The sequence below is a fragment of the Arachis ipaensis genome, chromosome B06 (genome assembly GCF_000816755.2).
Source record: "Arachis ipaensis cultivar K30076 chromosome B06, Araip1.1, whole genome shotgun sequence".
NCBI classification, from domain to species: Eukaryota; Viridiplantae; Streptophyta; class Magnoliopsida; order Fabales; family Fabaceae; genus Arachis; species Arachis ipaensis.
Window position 1 is genome coordinate 63511770 of NC_029790.2, and position 18216 is coordinate 63529985.

Consider the following 18216-nt stretch of genomic DNA (forward strand, 5'->3'; position numbering starts at 1 on the left):
CAATAATTTTCTTACTCAGCTGACCCACTTGTGCCTCCAAATTTCTAATGGAGGACCTTGTTTCAGTCATGAAACTTTGAGTGGTTTTGATTAGATCAGAGACAATGGTTGCTAAGTTATAGTGGCTCTGCTTAGAATTCTCTGTCTGTTGCTGAGAAGATGATGGAAAAGGCTTGCTATTGCTAAACCTATTTCTTCCACCATTATTGTTGTTGAAACCTTGTTGAGGTCTCTGTTGATCCTTCCATGAGAGATTTGGATGATTTCTCCATGAAGGATTATAGGTGTTTCCATAGGGTTCTCCCATGTAATTCACCTCTTCCATTGCTGGGATCTCAAGATCATAAGCTTCTTCTTCAGAGGAAGCTTCCTTAGTACTGCCTGTTGCTGCTTGCATTCCAGACAGACTCTGAGAAATCATATTGACTTGTTAGGTCAATATTTTATTCTGAGCCAATATGGCATTTAGAGTATCAATCTCAAGAACTCCTTTCTTTTGAGTTGTCCCATTATTCACAGAATTCCTTTCAGAAGTGTACATGAATTGGTTATTTGCAACCATCTCAATGAGTTCCTGAGCTTCTGCAGGCGTCTTCTTCAGATGAAGAGATCCTTCAGCAGAGCTGTCCAATGACATGTTGGACAGTTCAGACAGACCATCATAGAAGATTCCTATGATACTCCATTCTGAAAGCATGTCAGAAGGGCACCTTCTGATCTATTGCTTGTATTTTTCCCAAGCTTCATAGAGGGATTCACCTTCCTTCTGTCTGAAGGTTTGGACTTCCACTCTAAGCTTACTCAATTTTTGAGGTGGAAAGAACTTTGCCAAGAAGGCATTAACTAGCTTTTCCCAAGAGTTTAGACTTTCTTTAGGTTGTGAGTCCAACCATGTCCTAGCTCTGTCTCTTACAGCAAAAGGGAAGAGCATAAGTCTGTAGACCTCAGGATCAACCCCATTGGTCTTGACAGTGTCACAGATTTGCAAGAATTTAGCTAAGAATTGATGAGGATCTTCCAATGGAAGTCCATGAAACTTGCAATTCTGTTGTATTAGAGAAACTAATTGAGGCTTAAGCTCAAAGTTGTTTGCTCCAACGGCAGGGATTGAGATGCTTCTCCCATAGAAGTCGGGAGTAGGTGCAGTAAAGTCACCAAGCACCTTCCTTGCATTATTGGCATTGTTGTTTTTGGTTGCCATGGCTTCTTCCTCCTTGAAGAGCTCTGTTAGGCCCTCTAGAGAGAGTTGTGCTTTAGCTTCTCTTAGCTTTCTCTTCAAGGTCCTTTCATGTTTAGGATCAGCTTTAACATGGTTGCCTTTGTCTTTGCTCTTGCTCATATGAAAGAGAAGAGAACAAGAAAGTATGAAATCCTCTATGTTACAGTATAGAGATTCCTTGAGGTGTCAGTGGAAAAGAAGAATAGAAGGAGATGGTAGATACAAGAGAATTCGAACTTATCAAGAAGGATAGAGTTCGAATTGCACCTTGAGGAGGAGTGTTAGTCCCTTAAATAGAAGGATGTGAGAAGAGGGGAAGAATTTTCGAAATTAAAGTAAAAGATTTTGAAATAATTAAAAGAAATTTTGAAAATTTGATTGATGATTTTTGAAAACAAAAATTGGGAAAGAAATTAAGTGATTTTGAAAAAGATTTTGAAATTAGAAATTAAAAAGATATGATTGAAAATTAATTTTGAAAAAGATGTGATTGAAAAGATATGATTGAGAAGATATGATTGAAAATTAAATTAAAAAAAAATTTTAAAATTAAAGTTGATTACTTGAGTAACAAGAAATTAAAAGATATGATTCTAAAATTTAAAATTTGATCCTTTCTTAATAGGCAAGTAACAACTTGAAAATTTTGAAGTAAATCATTAATTATAGCAAGGATTTTCGAAAATAATAATAATAAAACAAATTGAAAAGAAATTGATTTTGAAGAGATATGATTTGAAAAAGATTTGATTTTGAAAAATTATGAAAATTTGAAAAATATTTGAATTAAAAACAAAATCTTCCCTCTAGTGTCCTCATGGCGTTAAACGCCCAGAATGGCATCCATTCTGGCATTTAACACCCAAAATCCTACCCTTTTGGGCGTTTAACGCCCAGCCAGGTACCCTGGCTGACGTTTAAACGCCAGTTTTCCTTCTTCATTGGGCGTTTTGAACGCCCAGCTTTTTCTGTTTGATTCCTCTGCTGAATGTTCTAAATCTTCAATTCTCTGTATTATTGACTTGAAAAGACATAGTTTTGAAAATTTTTTTGAATTTTTCAATGATGAGAAACAATCAAAATACAACTAATCTTAGGAAACTCAAATCAAACAAACAATGCATTCAGGACACCAAACTTAAAAATTTTCATATAAGAGACACTAACAAATTGAGAATGCATATGAGAAACAACAAAACACACAAAACAAGAGAATTTAAAGATCAGAGCAATGAAATCATCAAGAACATCTTGAAGATTAATGAAGAACATAATGCATGTAATTTTTGAAAATTAGATGCATGCAATTGACACCAAACTTAAAACTAGACACTAGACTCAAACAAGAAACATAAAATATTTTTTATTTTTATGAAAGCTGGTGGTTCATCATTGTCCGATGAAAGACGTACTTTGAACCCATGTAGAATGTGATAACCTTATGCCAGTTCAATGCATCCATATTGATGAAGAACGAATAAACATCTTTGAATTGATCAAACACAGATCGAAGAGAAACAGTAATACTTTTATTAATTCATAAAACTCAACAAGGCTCCTCTCCTCAACCTAGGAGGTTTAGAAACTCATACTGAGGTAAAAACAATGGAAAAACAAAAATAATGCTGAATGGTGGTAAAAGTGTATGAATAACATGAATCTAATCCCTTAAATACTAAACAAATGACTACTAAGGTAAAACAGTCTATTTAGGGCTAAAATCAACTTCTGGGGCCCACTTACTGGGTGCTTGGGCTAAGCTTTGATGAGATCCAAGTGCTATGAGGCTCCTTGGGCATGGAATGCCAGCTATGGGGTCCTCTAGGCCTTTGGACTCTGGGCTCTGCTCTTTGGGCACTGGACACCTGGAAGGGGGTAGGAGGCTGGCGTTGGATGCTAGTTTTGGGCCTTCTAATCCGAAGCAAACTATGGACTATTATATATTTTTGAAAAGCTCTGGAAGTCAGATTTCTATAGCCATTGAGAGCGCTCCATCTGGACCTCTGTAGCTCCAGAAAAACTCTTCCGAATTCAGGCAGGTCAGATCTAGACAGCATCTGCAATGCTTCCTCTGTCTCTGAATCAGACTTCTGCTCCAGCTCCTCAATTTCAGCCGAAAAATACCTTAAATTGTCCAAAAATACAAAAACTCATAGTAGAATCCAAAAATGCGATTTTAACACTAAAACCTATAAAACATTAATAAAAACTACTAAAAGCTATATGAAAATGATGTCAAAAAGCATATAAAATGTCCGCTCATCACTTTTGCTTATCTGTCATCCACAGATTAGCATAAAATTCCCGGACCATGTTGTATCCAACATTTAACTCAGGATCACATAGAATCTCCCAGCCTCTCCTTCGAATCTGCTCTTGGATCTCTGGGTATTCTTCTTCTCCAAGGTCGAATCCTACTTCAGAGATTACTGGCCTTTTACTCGTTACCTTGTGGTAATGTTCCTCATGTTGCTTGGTGAAGGATCGAACAGGTTTGAAAACAACTGTTGAGTTGTCTTCTTTCCTGTTCTTTGGGGCGGTCTGGCTACTTTTTGGAGGCATGGAATTGAATTCTTGATAAGAGAACAGGGTTCCTGTCACACCAAACTTAAAAATTTGCTCGTCCTAGAGCAAAAGGTAAGAAAGGAAGCACACTTGAAAAGAGAGTAGAAGAAGAAATAGAAGAGGGAATTCAAATGAGAGGTGGTGCATGAGGGAGAAAAAGCGCAGCATACATATATATAGGAAGCGGGGGAGGGATTTTCGAAAATAAGCATGAATAAAAGATAATGACTTTTGAAAAAGATGAAAAATTAAGTTGTTAAATTTAAAAAAATATAAGATAAGATTTTAAGAAGATAGAAAAAACATTAAAGACAAGATATGGAACATGAAAAGGATTTGAAAGGTTAATAAAAGATATGAATAAGATAAGAAAGGATTTTGAAAAGATTTTGAAAGCAAGTTGTAAAAGAGATGAAAATTTGAAAAGGATTTGAAAGAAATTTGAAAAAATTATTTTAATTTTAAAATTAAATTGAAAATGAAATATTTGAACAATATTTAATTTAAAAATTAAAGAATTTTTGAAATTAAATTGGATGAAGATGAGTTGAATCAAGATAAGATTGAAAAATTGAAGTTACCTCCCTGTTGCCATGCTGGTGTTTAAACGCCCATAATGCTAGCATTCTGGCGTTTAATGCCAGAGTAGTCCTCCCTGTGGGGCGTTAAACGCCTAGCCAGGACCTCCTGGCTGGCATTTAACGCCAGGCCTGCTGCCTCTATGGGCATTTAAACGCCCAACACCCTACCCTTTCTAGCGTTTAAATGCCAGAAAACTCTTTACTTTAGGGTATACTATTTGCTGTTCCACATCATTCTGTCACTGTTTAAGCACTGTACAGGATCACTAACATGAAAAATAACTTAAAATATAATTAAAAACTAATTAAAAAGAAAATTGATCAAAATGGAAACAACTAGAAAGTCAATAAAGCATGAGTGATTATTGGGTTGCCTCCCAACAAGCGCTTCTTTAATGTCTTTATCTGGACTTCACTGTACTTAACTTAGTAATAGTGTTGAGCCTTCTGGCTCTATATCTCCTTCAAGGTAATGCTTAAACCTCTGTCCATTGACAGTGAACCTGGTTTCTTTACCTTGAAGCTCTATATGCCCGTATGGTGATACCTTAGTAATCACAAATGGTCCTGTCCAACAGAATTTGAGTTTCCCAGGGAACAGTTTGAGTTTTAAGTTGAAGAGCAGGACCTTCTGTCATGGTTCAAAGACTTTGGAAGCTAGCTTCCTGTCATGCCACCTCTTTGCCTTCTCCTTATAGATTTTTGCATTTTCAAATGCATCTAACCAGAATTCATCCAACTCATTCAGTTGGAGCATCCATTTCTCTCCTGTTGCTTTAGCATCAAGGTTGAGGAATCTTGTAGCCCAATAGGCTTTGTGTTCTAGTTCCACTGGCAGATGACAGGACTTCCCATATACTAGCTGATATGGTAAAGTTCCAATGGTGGTTTTGAAAGTTGTTCTGTATGCCAATAGAGCATCATCAAGCTTTCTAGCCCAATCCTTTCTAGAGGCACTTACTGTCCTCTCTAGAATTTGCTTTAGTTCTCTATTTGAGACCTCAGCTTGTCCATTGGTTTGAGGATGATGTGGTGTTGCTAATTTATGGCAAACTTCGTATCGGCTTAAGATAGAATCCAGTTGTCTGTTGCAGAAATGAGTTCCTCCATCACTGATTAGTGTCTTAGGGACACCAAACCTAATAAAAATGTTCTTTTGGAGGAAATTCATTACCACTCTAGGGTCATTAGTGGGTGTTGCTATTGCTTCAACCCATTTAGACACATAATCTACTGCCACAAGGATGTAGATGTTTAAGTATGAAGGCGGGAAGGGTCCCATGAAATCTATGCCCCAGACATCAAACAAATCAATCTCTAAGATTCATTGCTGAGGCATTCTCTGACCATGAGGAAGATTGCCAGCCCTCTTGCAACTATCACAGTTACGGACGAACTCTCTAGAATCTTTAAAGAGAGTAGGCCAGTAAAAGCCACTTTGAAGTACCTTAGTGGCTGTCTGCTCACCTCCAAAGTGTCCTCCATAGTCAGAGCTATGGTAATGCCATAGAATTCTCTGTGCCTCTTCTTCAGACACACAGCGTCGGATTATTTCATCCGAGCATCTCTTAAAGAGATATGGCTCATCCTATATGTAATATTTTACATCATACATGAGTTTCCTGGCTTGCTGCTTGGTAAACTCCTTGGGAATGAACCGTATAGCCTTGTAATTTGCAATGTCTGCAAACCAAGGTACTGTTCGGATGGCATAGAGCTGCTCATCTGGAAAGGATTTGGATATGTCAGTAGAGGAAGAAGAAGTCCCTACTACTAGCTCAATCCCGGATAAGTGATCAGTCACCTGATTTTCTGTCCCTTTTCTGTTCCTTTTCTATCTCTAATTTCTCTATCAAACTCTTACAGGAGTAACATCTATCTTATAAGTCTGGATTTAGAATCCTGCTTAGTGAGTAGATACTTTAGAGCAGCATGGTCAGTATAAATAATGACCTTAGATCCTACTAGGTAGGATTTAAACTTGTCAATGGCATAAACCACTGCAAGTAGCTCCTTTTCTGTAGTAGTGTAGTTTTTCTGCGCATCATTTAATACGCGACTAGCATAATAAATGACATGCAGAAGCTTGTCATGTCTCTGACCTAGGACTACGGCAATTGCATGATCACTTGCATCATACATTAGCTCAAATGGCAGGTCCCAGTTGGGTGCAGAGATGATAGGAGCAGTGACAAGCTTGGCCTTCAGAGTTTCAAAGGCATGCAGGCATTCTTAGTCAAAGACAAATGGAACATCAGTGGCTAGGAGATTACACAGGGGTTTGGAGATTTTTGAAAAATCTTTTATGAACCGTCTGTGGAATCCTGCATGTCTTAGAAAGCTTCTGATTGCCTTAACACTAGTTGGTGGAGGCAAGCGTTCTATCACTTCCACCTTATCTTGATCCACCTGTATCCCTTTATTTAAGATCCGATGCCCAAGAACTATGCCTTCAGTTACCATGAAGTGGCATTTCTTCCAGTTTATAACTAGGTTTGTTTCTTGGTATCTTTTCAGGACCAGGGTCAGATGATTAAGACAGGAGTCAAATGAGTCTCCATAAACAGAGAAGTCATCCATGAATACTTCAAGGAATTTCTCTACCATATCAGAAAAGATGGATAACATGCATCTCTGAAAGGTGGCAGGTGTATTGCACAGGCCAAATGGCATTCGTCTATAGGCGAACACGCCAGATGGGTATGTGAATGCTGTCTTCTCTTGATCCTGTGGATCTACTGCTATTTGATTGTACCCGAAATATCCATCCAGGAAAAAATAAAAAGCATGACCTGCTAGTCTTTCTAGCATTTGGTCAATGAAGGGTAAAGAAAAGTCATATTTCCTAGTGGTGTCATTGAGTTTTCTATAATCAATGCACATACTTGATGGGTGGAAGTCAGAATTCCACACAAAACTCACCGGCAAGTGTACCGGGTCGCATCAAGTAGTAATAACTCACTTAGAGTGAGGTCGATCTCACAGGGATTGATGGATGAAGCAACTTTAGTGGGTGATTAGTTTAGTCAAGCTAACATTGGTGAATTTGATGAAATTGAAGCAATAGAATGTAAATTGCAGAAATTATAAATTGCAGGAAGTAAAGTGACTGAATCTTAAAGAACAAGAAAAGTAAATTGGCAGAATCTTAAATGACAACAAAGGTAAATTGCATGAAATTTAAAGGGGTCTGGGTGCTGGAAATTAAAGAAAGCAATGAAGCAAGCAATCAAAGAGATCTTGAGAACAAGTGATAGGAAATTTAAACTGCAGGAAAATTAAATTCAGATCACAGTAGCTCAAATGTAAAATGCAGAGGAACAAAAGTGCAGGAAAGTAAATTGGGAGCAATAGAAACAGAAAGTAAAAATTTTAGAGAAGGAAATTGTAGCAGAAAAGTAAACCAGCAAGAAGACTTAGACCAATTCTCAAATCTCAAAGAGAAATTAACAATTTCTCTTCAAATAGCAAAAACAGAAAGAAAGCCAAGAGCTCAATTGCTCTCTCGATCAAAACAGAAAGGAAATTGCAGAAGAAGGAATTTGAAACTTGCATAAGCCAATTTGAATTCAATACTTGAAATGAAAAAATGCAGAAAAATAAAAGTGTTTCAAAGAGAATTCTCTATTTTACTCTACTCCTATTACTCTCTAGCAGAGCCAGCCTCCCTAATAAAATGAAACAGATGCCTTTTTATAGGCTCTACAAAAAATAAAAATGAAATTGAAAATGAAATCAAATTACAAATTAAATGAAATTCCTAATCTAGCTTGTTCTTGTGCCTTTGAATCATATCAATGGGCTTTGCTTGCTTTGGGGCTTCAATGAAATGGGTTGATTTGGATTTGGCTTTGAATGAATATGGATCCGGATTGGCACTTTATGGCATGGGTTAGAGTGGCTTGGTGCAGCTCTAGTGGAGTCAGGGTGTGTTGGGTGGAGCTTAGGTCATTCCCAGTGGAGCGCTCAGTTCATTTAGTGAATGTAGCACTACATGCCTTGTGTGCCTTGTGTGCCTCCCTTCGAACCTTCCTCCTTGCCCATGCATAGCGCTCAGTTGGAATTTCCAACGTAGCTCCCCAAGCTTGCCTTGGTTGCCCCATTTGTGCCAATTTCGTTGTGATGGGCCACGAAAAAGTGAAACTAGTTAACGGAGCACTCCTTGTTTGAGTGCTGGCTTGCTATCCCTTGAGCGCTCAGTTAGTTCACTCAACGTAGCGCCCCTTGCTTTGCTTTGGTCTCCCTCTTCGAGCCTTGGCTCCTTCATTTGTGAATGTCATCCCTTGATTTTTGGGCCTTAAAGATGCCTTTTATTTGTGCTTCCATTTCATGCCAAATATAAATTGCTATATATTGTTGGAAAGCTCTGAATGTCAGCTTTCCAACGCAACTGGAAGTGTATCAATCAGACATTTGTAGCTCAAGTTATGGTCCTTTGAAGGAGGCATGGTCGTGCTGTCTAGCGCTCAAAGCGTAGCGTTTACTAACACAACGTAGCGCGATGGGCACTGTTTGGAGGCCAAACTTAGCGCCAGCTTCTGAGGACCATCCTTGAGGTTCACCCAATACTATTATATATTATTGGAAAGCTCTGGATGTCTACTTTCGAATGCAATTGAGAGCGCATCATTCCTAGCTCTACAGCTCAAGTTATCCTCCTTGGAAGGTGAAGAGGTCAGCTGGCCTTACTGCAGGTTGATACAGAACTAGAAAATGAATTAATACAGATAGATTTACAGACGGATTTAGTCTTTATTACAGACAGATTTTTGGTTACCGACAAAATTACCGACGGATTTTGTCCCTCTGTAAAAGCCCCGTCGGAAATTATTTACCGACGGATTTTTTTCCGTCGGAAAATTACCGACGGATTTTTACCAGTTACCGACGGATTTTCCCTCTGTAAATTCTCCATTCATTTTTCGGAGGCGACGAACTTTCCGACGGATTTTCCGTCTGTAATTACAGACGGATTTTCCGTCTGTAATTTTAACTTTGGAAAATCATCTCACACTCTGATTACAGACAGAAAATCCGTCTGTAAATCTGTCAGTAAGTTAAAATATAATTTTTTTTAGATTTTTTCATTGCAAAAACTTGTTTTCATACAAAATAAATATAAATTTAATACAAATTTTTATCTATTTTGTATTTGAATATTTATATTATTTCAAAAAATAAACAAATTCATCGTATTATCAAATTAAAAGAAAAGTATTATAAACAAACAAGTCAATATAATTCAAAACACAAACAAATTGATACATCAACTATAATTAAAACTGAAAGTTAGCAATAAACACAAATATGAGCAAGCACACAAATATTTCTCTGAATATAGGGGCATTCACCTCAGATAATTAAAACTGAAAGGGCTTTAAATACGCCATAGGATAAAATAAATAAATAAATACACTAAAAAAATTGAACATGGAAATAAATTGATAGACCCAGAATATAAGGATCAATAATTTCTTATATGAAGGAAAATCTTGTAACATGAGAGCTGCTTAATTGGAGATTGGAGAGCTGCTTAACATGGGAGTTGGTGAAGTAAGCAATTCGTCAACCTTGTCATCTTTATCCCGAAAAGTCTGCAACAAAGGCATAGATTACACAACCTTGGTAGCATGAACACTAACATGTTCTCTGATGAGTTCATTATGAATCACCCTCAACATCTCAATCATCTTCTCTGCAACAAAGGCATAGATTACACAACCTTATGATTGCTATATCACAGTTTTCTAGAATGGTATGATTAAAACTAATCGAATTTCTTGCAATGATGCATGGAACTATTCCCATGAATTCACATAAGAATAAAGAATGCACTCTAAATTTTAGAGCACATATAACAGATAAGCAAAGAGACATGTATGAGGAGTGACATGGTGGAAGAGACGGACCTTATGCTAGAAGCATTGCCAGCAGTCACAGTACCACCATTCTGCTTGAAGTTTGCTCTAAGCTTCTTTAACTTTGCAGCATCAAACTAGCCACAAGAACAATAATATAGATATTAATCAAAATGCACAAATCTCCACCATAATTCAATGCCAAGTAAGTCAGAAAGACCATGAATCAAGTAAACTGCGAACCATAAAAAGTCAGAAGAACTTCTTAACTAAATAACAGAAGTAATCACACCAACATTAACCATTGTATGATACCATATTAACAGAGCTTAATTTTAGGGTGTTCAGAAGAACCTTAACCTTGGCGATACCAAAAGGCTAGATGCTGAGATAACACTGAAAACAAAAATAACAATGAACTGAAAAATTTCCCTTGCCTTCCAAAAATCAACAACAGATACAGATTTTTTTTTTATTACCGAACATACGTGAATTCGGTGACAAATTTCTCTAGTTATACCAATAGAGGCAGAAGACGTGAATTCAACAAATTTCTCGTTATGTCATTTGGTGAGCTAGTAAATAATTGGGGAAAGGATTAAAAGAAAAAGCACAAGAGTCCAAAGCCCCAAACTCCAATCAGAATTGGAAGAAAACATAACAGAATTGGATAGAAGCCGAGCAGATAATAAACAATTTCCTTAACTCACATGTATATCAAAGAAGTCCTGGATCAAATGGAAATCCTTATTAAAAAGTAAGAAACAGAAATAAAATAAGATGAATTGAATTGACAAACCTTATATTGAATTCCAAAACAGAAATAAAATAACAAAAATAACTTTCTTCCAATCATCTCCAATACTTTCTTCTCATGCTTGACAGGACTTTAGAAACCATGAAATGAGATAATTAGATGAGAAAATAGCTACAAACAAATGAATTAAATATTTCAGAAAGGGACAGTTTTTTGTACCTTCCAGCAAAGACAATAATCCTTTGCTGCTGCTTCTTATTTTGCCGATGCTTAAGAGCCTATTGTGCCACCTGAATGCCAGCAGCTAGGTTCATATCACCACCTATTTCTAATCCTAAATCAGGAAGAAAAATCTTCCTTCGGCTATGTTTCAGATTTCATAAATTATGTTTCAGATTTCACAAATTATTTCATAAATTATGTTTCCTAAATAGTTCATAAACAAACTTCATTCTATACTACAATCATAGAAATTATGTTTCAGATTTCACAAATTACAGGAATATACAAAATTCATACCTTAGAATTTACAAACTTCATTCTAAACTCAGTATATGATGCTCTGGCTGATAGAAGATGATGCACAAGTGACAAAAAGAATTAGTCAATTTAAGGAACAAAATGCCCTATCCCCAATTTAACTCCAAAAGTTCAGTCCAAGTATTGCCTCCTAAATATATTTTGAAGCATTCTAGAAGCATTCAGGAAAACTATGAAAGCTTACCTTTAGACTTGGTAGAAAAGGAATCAACATCAAAACTCAATCTGGAACCAGTTCCACTGCTGGAGATGCTTGTATCATTAAAGCTATTCTCAAATATTTCCGAGCCCATTGACTGTAATGGGCCAAAACCTCCTTTATAATTATCACCTTTGTTCTTTATAATCTATATATTACATGAATTGCCTTTTGATTAAATGATGCACACTATTAGAATTTAAAATAAACAAAAATTAAAAAGAAAATCACATCCAGTCATACCTTGTTTTTATCAATCTCATTAGCTTTCCTTTTCATTTCATCCTTTGCTTCTCTAATCTTGTCCTCCCTCATCTGTCTGTGCAGCTTCTCTTCATGACTCTCCATCTCACAATATTGCTTAACTTGTGCAACAGTCACATTTTCCTTGTGTCCAAGAGAGATTAAAATTAGGTCAAATGCACATTTGCAAATACTTTCTTCAAAGTAGTAAGAATATTCAGGTACCTAAAATGTTAAGGATTAAGGAATAAACTAATTGTAAGCTAAATTTTGACAGAAATTTCATCAATGGTTCCAAATCAGAGATCAAAGCTAAAATATCCTCCCATACCAAAAACCATTTGGTCAAATGTTAACCATTCTGAACCTTACTATAAAGATTAATGTTACTAAATGCAACCTCCGAAGTAAGAATGCAAAGTCATGTACCAAAATATTTTACCATTAAAAGTTAGAACTAAAAGGGAAAACAACAGAAAGAGAGGAAACTTAGAATACAAGGCATAGAAAAAGTCAATGAAATAACTGATTTAGGCGAACAAGCTGTATAAGTTCAAGGACAAAACTGACATTGCACATATCCAGAAGACTAACCAATTGAAATTTAAGAACATACTTAATATCTACCAAACATATAGGTTCAGAAGAAGGATACAAGTTTCGACAAAATTCTTAGAGTATCCAAATCTTCCAGTATGTTGCTCTGCTTGTTTGTTATAAGAAGCAGGTACAGTGCCTCCATTGGCTGATAAACATAACGCACATTCTCAGTCTCAACATACGTGTGCTGTTTTCCAGTTCCTATCAACTTGGGAAATGCTGCTAGAAGACCTTCAATTCTCATGCGAGTCATATCCACAAACTGTCTAGAAACCAAAACTGCAAAAGAAGTAAAAGGCTTATCAGCATAAGGGCATTGATGCTGAATCCAAAATAATTTAGCAATACCAGACTCAACATCAATTCAGGACTTATCGGCAGTTTGCAAACTAAAAATGAATCTAGGATACCCAAAATATAAAATATAAAATAGCACCTCCTAAACATATTGCCTCCTAAACTCTTGCTGAGGTGAAAATAGCACCTCCTCTCAAGTTTTCTTCTATTTGCTCAACTGCTTGTGTCCACTCAAGAAAATCCCTATAGTTAGGTTAGTAGACTGTTGCTATAAAGAACCTGTTTGATAAATACAAAAGAATATGAAAAAAATTTGATAATTGGAAGTACAGCACAACCAATCTTCCTTTGTATCATCTCATCTTCTTAAAATACTTCTCTTATCAACCAATCTAAATTTAATAATTTAATAGTAATAAGATATCAAACAAACTAACAATTTTCATATCTATAAAAATACTTCTCCTATCAACCAATCATACATTATTTCATCACTAGGCCCTGTTTCGTACATTGTATAAGGCATGATAGAATTATTTAACAATATCAAATAGAATTTTATCACATGTTTGAAGCTATATGAGTTAAAAACTAAACTTAAAAGAAGAAAACACAAAGAAATGATTTAGCAGATACCTGCATACTCAAACAAGAACTCCTTTTTCCGAATCCACTGGTCAGAATGCAAACACCACCCTTTCCTTGCATCCCTCACAATCTTCACCCGAACAGCAACCCCATTCTGAATCAACCGGTTTCCGCACTCTGGTCCGCACCCACATCCCGGCCCGCACTCACTGCCCACGTCATCTAGCACACCCAAGCCCAAACAAGGGCAGTCGGAACCCACACCGCCACAAGCCTCGCAGTCACAACCAGACAACACACTTTGACCTAACTCGTCGACCAAACTCACCGATTCCGCGGGGATCCGACTCGGCGCGGAGGCGGGAGGAGCAGCGGATCCCCAGGGTTGGCGGAGGAGGCGGGATGCGACGGAGGGAAGGATGAGGGAAGGGGTGTAGAGGAAGTAGGCATAGGGGTAGTGGTTGACGGTGTTGTAGAAAGGGACTGGAAGGTTCTCGAAGGTTCTAGAAGCGTCAGAGGATCGGCGGGTGGTGATGGAGGCAAAAGAAGCGTCAGCTGAAGAAAAATACAAAATACGAACTAATAGAAAAGTTAGGGTTTGTGATCTACCAGCTGCGCGAAGGGAATCTGATAAAGAAAGTGCTGATCTGGAACGAAAAGAAGCTCGGAATCCGACGGCAACGAATCTTCTACGGTGGCGGTGGAGGCTGTGTCTGTGTAGGGGCTGCGGTGGCTGCACCGCTGAGGGGCTGCGAGGCTGTGGGGGTTACGGGGAGCTGCGAGGGCTGATGCGGGGGCTGCGTGGCTGCAGTGGCGGCAGAGACTGCGGTGGCTGTGGGCGGCGGGGTGCAGGGCGAAGTGAATGGCGAGTGAAATGGAGTGAATGGCGAGTAACTAGGTGTGAATGGCGAGTGAATGGAGTTAATCTTCAACTAGGGTTTTTAACATTTCTGACGGATTTCATTTAAATTACAGACGAATTTTCTGTCTGTAATAATTTAATAAAATGCGCATTTTGTCTACTTAATTACAGACGGAAAATCCGTCTGTAACTATTCGCACGAAAAAAAAATTAATTTTTCCGACGGAAATATAGACGGATTCTCTTTTCCGTCTGTAATTTATGCTAATCGATTTTTTTTGTTTTCCGACAAAAAAATCCCTCTGAAATTCCGTCTGTATTTCAGTGGGATAAAATCCGTCGGAAATATCTGTAAGTAATAACTAGTTTTCTAGTAGTGATACCATGTTCATCTATGCACTTTCGGGGCAGTTTTCTCCCTCAGATTTAGTGTTCACCATGCAGTGCCATATATGCTTGGAAAGCTCTAGATGTCTACTTTCCAATGCCACTAAAATCACTTCATTTGGAGTTTTGTAGCTCGAGTTATTCTTTTTGGAGTGTAAAGAGGTCAGGGTTGCAAATCCTCTTTGCTCCTTTTGAGCTTAATTGAGCTTAATTTGTGTTTCTTTGCTTCTTTTTCTTCTTATTTCCTACAAAGTTTATCAAACCAAAAGATCAAAGAAATATAACATTTAAGCACAAATCATCAATTTCTTGTATGAAAAAGCATAGAAAAACATGACATGATGACATGTCATCACAACACCAAACTTAAACCTTGCTTGTCCCCAAGCAAGAAAAGAATCATGCAATAAAGATTGACAATCTAAGCTAAGAAGAATAGCAAGTTAATGTTCATGGTAGGCTAGTTTTCTATACATGCTACAATCACAAAAGAAATGTAAATGATTGATGCTTCTATCTAGCTCATTTTATGAAATCTTTTCCTTATGTTTCTTCCTTGAAACAAGCTTTTGAATTTATTTTTTTCTTGAAACAAGCTTTTGATGAACTTGAGCCTAACCTTGACTTCTAAGTGTTTTGTTTTCAAGCTTTTTGCTTGATACATAAACACCACAAGTATTTAACAATGGAATTGTCATTGGTACTCAAAGCCTTCAGCTTTCTCATTCTTTCCATTTTGCTTTTCTTAATTTGCAATTGCTTCTTCAAGGTTTTCATGATTTCAAAAAATTTCACAAAATGTCCTAGATGAAAACTTCAATTAAATAAAATCCAATGTAATTGAGCAACAATTAATCATACTAGCCTTCCAATTACTTGTATGCTCATGCTAAATTCTTCTTTAATTCCTTGTTTGTTTATGATCATGATGCTTTACTGCTTTTGAACTCACAGAATTCAAGTTGGTAGTCATAATGCCACAACATGATGTTACAAATCAAAATTCAAGCTATGCTTATTCATACCACACATGCATACAGAGAATATAAAGACAATCATGCAATTTAAAGTGCTGGAAACAAATGAGAGGAAAAAGAACTTTACAACCTTGTAATTCATCTTCTCTATTATTATCATTTTCCTCCCATTCTCCTCCTTCCCATACCACACTTAGAATGCTTGCTCATCCTTAAGCAACAATTAGAAAAATGGTGGTGGGGTCTAAAATGGATCATAAATGTCTTACACAAGAAGATGTCAGTAGCATATGTGTTTAAGCAAGCAAGTTAAAAATAACCATCAAGGCACAAAAAAATAGAAACATTGTGATTGCAAACATAAGAGGGTGTGCATGATACATTGCATAAAGAATAAGTGGCACACCAAACTTAGTGTGACACTTTCACTTGAAATTGATGCAAGTATCCAGTAAGGATTGGAAGCGAATTTTGTTGCATAGCAACACCAAACTTAGAATGCAGTCACATGTCCATTTTATTTGAACTAAGACTAAGCAAAGGAAATTTTTATACGTTAAATACAATCACCAAGCCAAGAATTTGTCATTAATAAGGATTTCTTGGTGATGTATTAACAAAAACAGTTAATAAAAGAAAGCATTGAAAACAAGGAAATGACTAAAACAAAGAGAAAACTAAAATTGTCTAACTAAAAGAAAGATAACACTGCAAAAGGCCTTATGATTATGCAGACAAGTGGTGTTGCTGAATGAATTGCATAGAAAAATAAGTGGCACACCAAATTTAGAATCTTAGTGTGACATTTCCATGTAGAATTGATGCAATCATCCAAAGGGATTGAAACACAAATTGTTGCAGGGCAACACCAAACTTAGAGTGTAACCATATGCCAATTTATTGAAATTTAAACAAAGCAGACAGAGAACATAAACAAAGCAAAGAAATAAAATGTTACCCAAGGTTGGGTTGCCTCCCAACAAGCGCTCTTTTAGTGTCATTAGTTTGACATGTTGTTCTTTACTTTCTTCCTCTTCTTCCAGTTTGTTAAGAGGAATGACCTCAAGGGGGGAAAGATTCAGCTAGTGTCCCCTGTCTTGGCCTCTCCTCAGCAAGCTTCCTTTTGTTAATGGCTTGATTGAGCTTGCTTGCTGGATCAGGGGTAGGATCGGTGCTCATGTTAGTTGTCTTCACTTCTTTAGATTCAAGACTTGGTTACTGTGTGATTATTGGAGTTTTATCTTTATCCTGAGCCTTTTGAATTGCAGCCTCAATGAGCTCTTCCTTCATGTACTTCTCTTCCTCATTTGAGAGTGAATTTTCTTGACTGGCTTCCTCACTTTCTTGTTCTTCCACTTTCACTTTTGCACTCAACATTTGAGTTAATAGAACTTTCATAGAGGAGGTCTATTGTTCTTTCCAAGATTTCTTCATCTCCTCTTCATATCTTTCAATCACAGATTCAAGTGTTCAGCATCTTTGGTTCAGGGAAGTTTGTGGGGGTTGTGAGCATTCATGTTCCTTTGCCATCTCAAGTGGCTTCTGTGGATATGCAAGTTCAGGTTCAAATTCCTCCTCCGCTTCATTCTTCATTGAAATTTCACTTGATACAGTAGCCTTTTCTTCTTGCCCTTCCACTTTCTTCTTTGCACTCAACATTTGATCTACCATCACTTCCATGTTTGTGAGGGAGTTTTCTCGTTCTTTCCAGGATTTCTTTGTCTCCTCCTCATATCTTTTGAACATGGACTCAAGCTTTGAGAGTCTTTGGTTCATGGAAGTTTGTGTTGGTTGTGAGTCATGGGAGGGATTTTGTGTTGAGGTGATAAGCGGATAATTTATATGCTTTTTGGCATTGTTTTTAAGTAGTTTTTAGTATGTTTTGGTTAATTTTTATTATATTTTTATTACTTTTCAAGCAAAATTCACATTTCTGGACTTTACTATGAGTTTGTATGTTTTTCTGTGAATTCAGGTATTTTCTGGCTAAAATTGAGGGACCTGAGCAAAAATCTGATTCAGAGGCTGAAAAAGGACTGCAGATGCTGTTGGATTCTGACCTCCCTGCACTCAAAATAGATTTTATGGAGTTACAGAACCCCAATTGGTGCGCTCCCAATTGAGTTGGAAAGTAGACATCCAGGGCTTTCCAGCAATATATAATAGTCCATATTTTGCCCGAGTTTTGACGACTCAAGCTGGCACTCAAACACCAACTTCCTGCCCTATTCTGAAGTTAAACGCCAGAAACAGGTTACAAACTAGAGTTAAACGCCACAAACAGGCTGCAACCTGGCGTTTAACTCCAAGAGAAGTCTCTACACGTGTAAATCTCAATGCTCAGTCCAAGAACACACCAAGTGGGCCCCGGAAGTGGATTTCTGCATCATTTACTTAACTCTGTAAATCCTAGTAACTAGTTTAGTATAAATAGGACTTTTTACTATTGTATTAGATGTCTTGGTCATTCTAGTTCCCTCTCTGGGGGCCGAAGCCAATGAACACCATTATCACTTATGTATTTTCAACGGTGGAGTTTCTAC

At 37.1% G+C, this 18216-nt stretch overlaps 1 protein-coding gene and 1 long non-coding RNA gene across 4 annotated transcripts; both read right to left on the bottom strand.

Moving 5' to 3' along the window:
- Window positions 11062-11340, bottom strand: LOC107648227. Its single transcript, XR_001621801.2, has 2 exons — window positions 11200-11340; window positions 11062-11110 (listed from the first exon to the last, which is right to left on the bottom strand). It is a non-coding gene; the product is annotated as an uncharacterized LOC107648227 (long non-coding RNA).
- Window positions 11653-14354, bottom strand: LOC107646929 (coatomer subunit delta-3-like). 3 transcript variants are annotated; one of them, XM_016351072.2, is made up of 5 exons: window positions 14057-14354; window positions 13496-13950; window positions 12618-12841; window positions 11963-12187; window positions 11653-11867 (listed from the first exon to the last, which is right to left on the bottom strand). In XM_016351072.2, exons 3-5 carry the CDS (start codon window positions 12813-12815, stop codon window positions 11691-11693), a joined length of 600 nt encoding a protein of 199 aa, XP_016206558.1. In that variant the 5' UTR covers window positions 12816-12841; window positions 13496-13950; window positions 14057-14354; the 3' UTR covers window positions 11653-11690. The 3 variants fall into 3 exon arrangements, with proteins under 3 accessions (XP_016206558.1, XP_020960176.1, XP_020960177.1); XM_021104517.1 differs by having other exon boundaries at window positions 11963-12106; window positions 14057-14353; XM_021104518.1 differs by having other exon boundaries at window positions 11846-11887; window positions 14057-14353.

Bases quoted from the DNA above. Each gene is read 5' to 3' on its own strand.
- LOC107646929 (XM_016351072.2), bottom strand. From the start codon at position 12,815: ATGACTCGCATGAGAATTGAAGGTCTTCTAGCAGCATTTCCCAAGTTG. The intron at 12,188-12,617 runs GTATCCTTCTTC...TTAACATTTTAG, and splicing joins TAAGAATTTTGTCGAAACTT to GTACCTGAATATTCTTACTA. The intron at 11,868-11,962 runs GTATGACTGGAT...TGTAATATATAG, and splicing joins ATGAGATTGATAAAAACAAG to ATTATAAAGAACAAAGGTGA.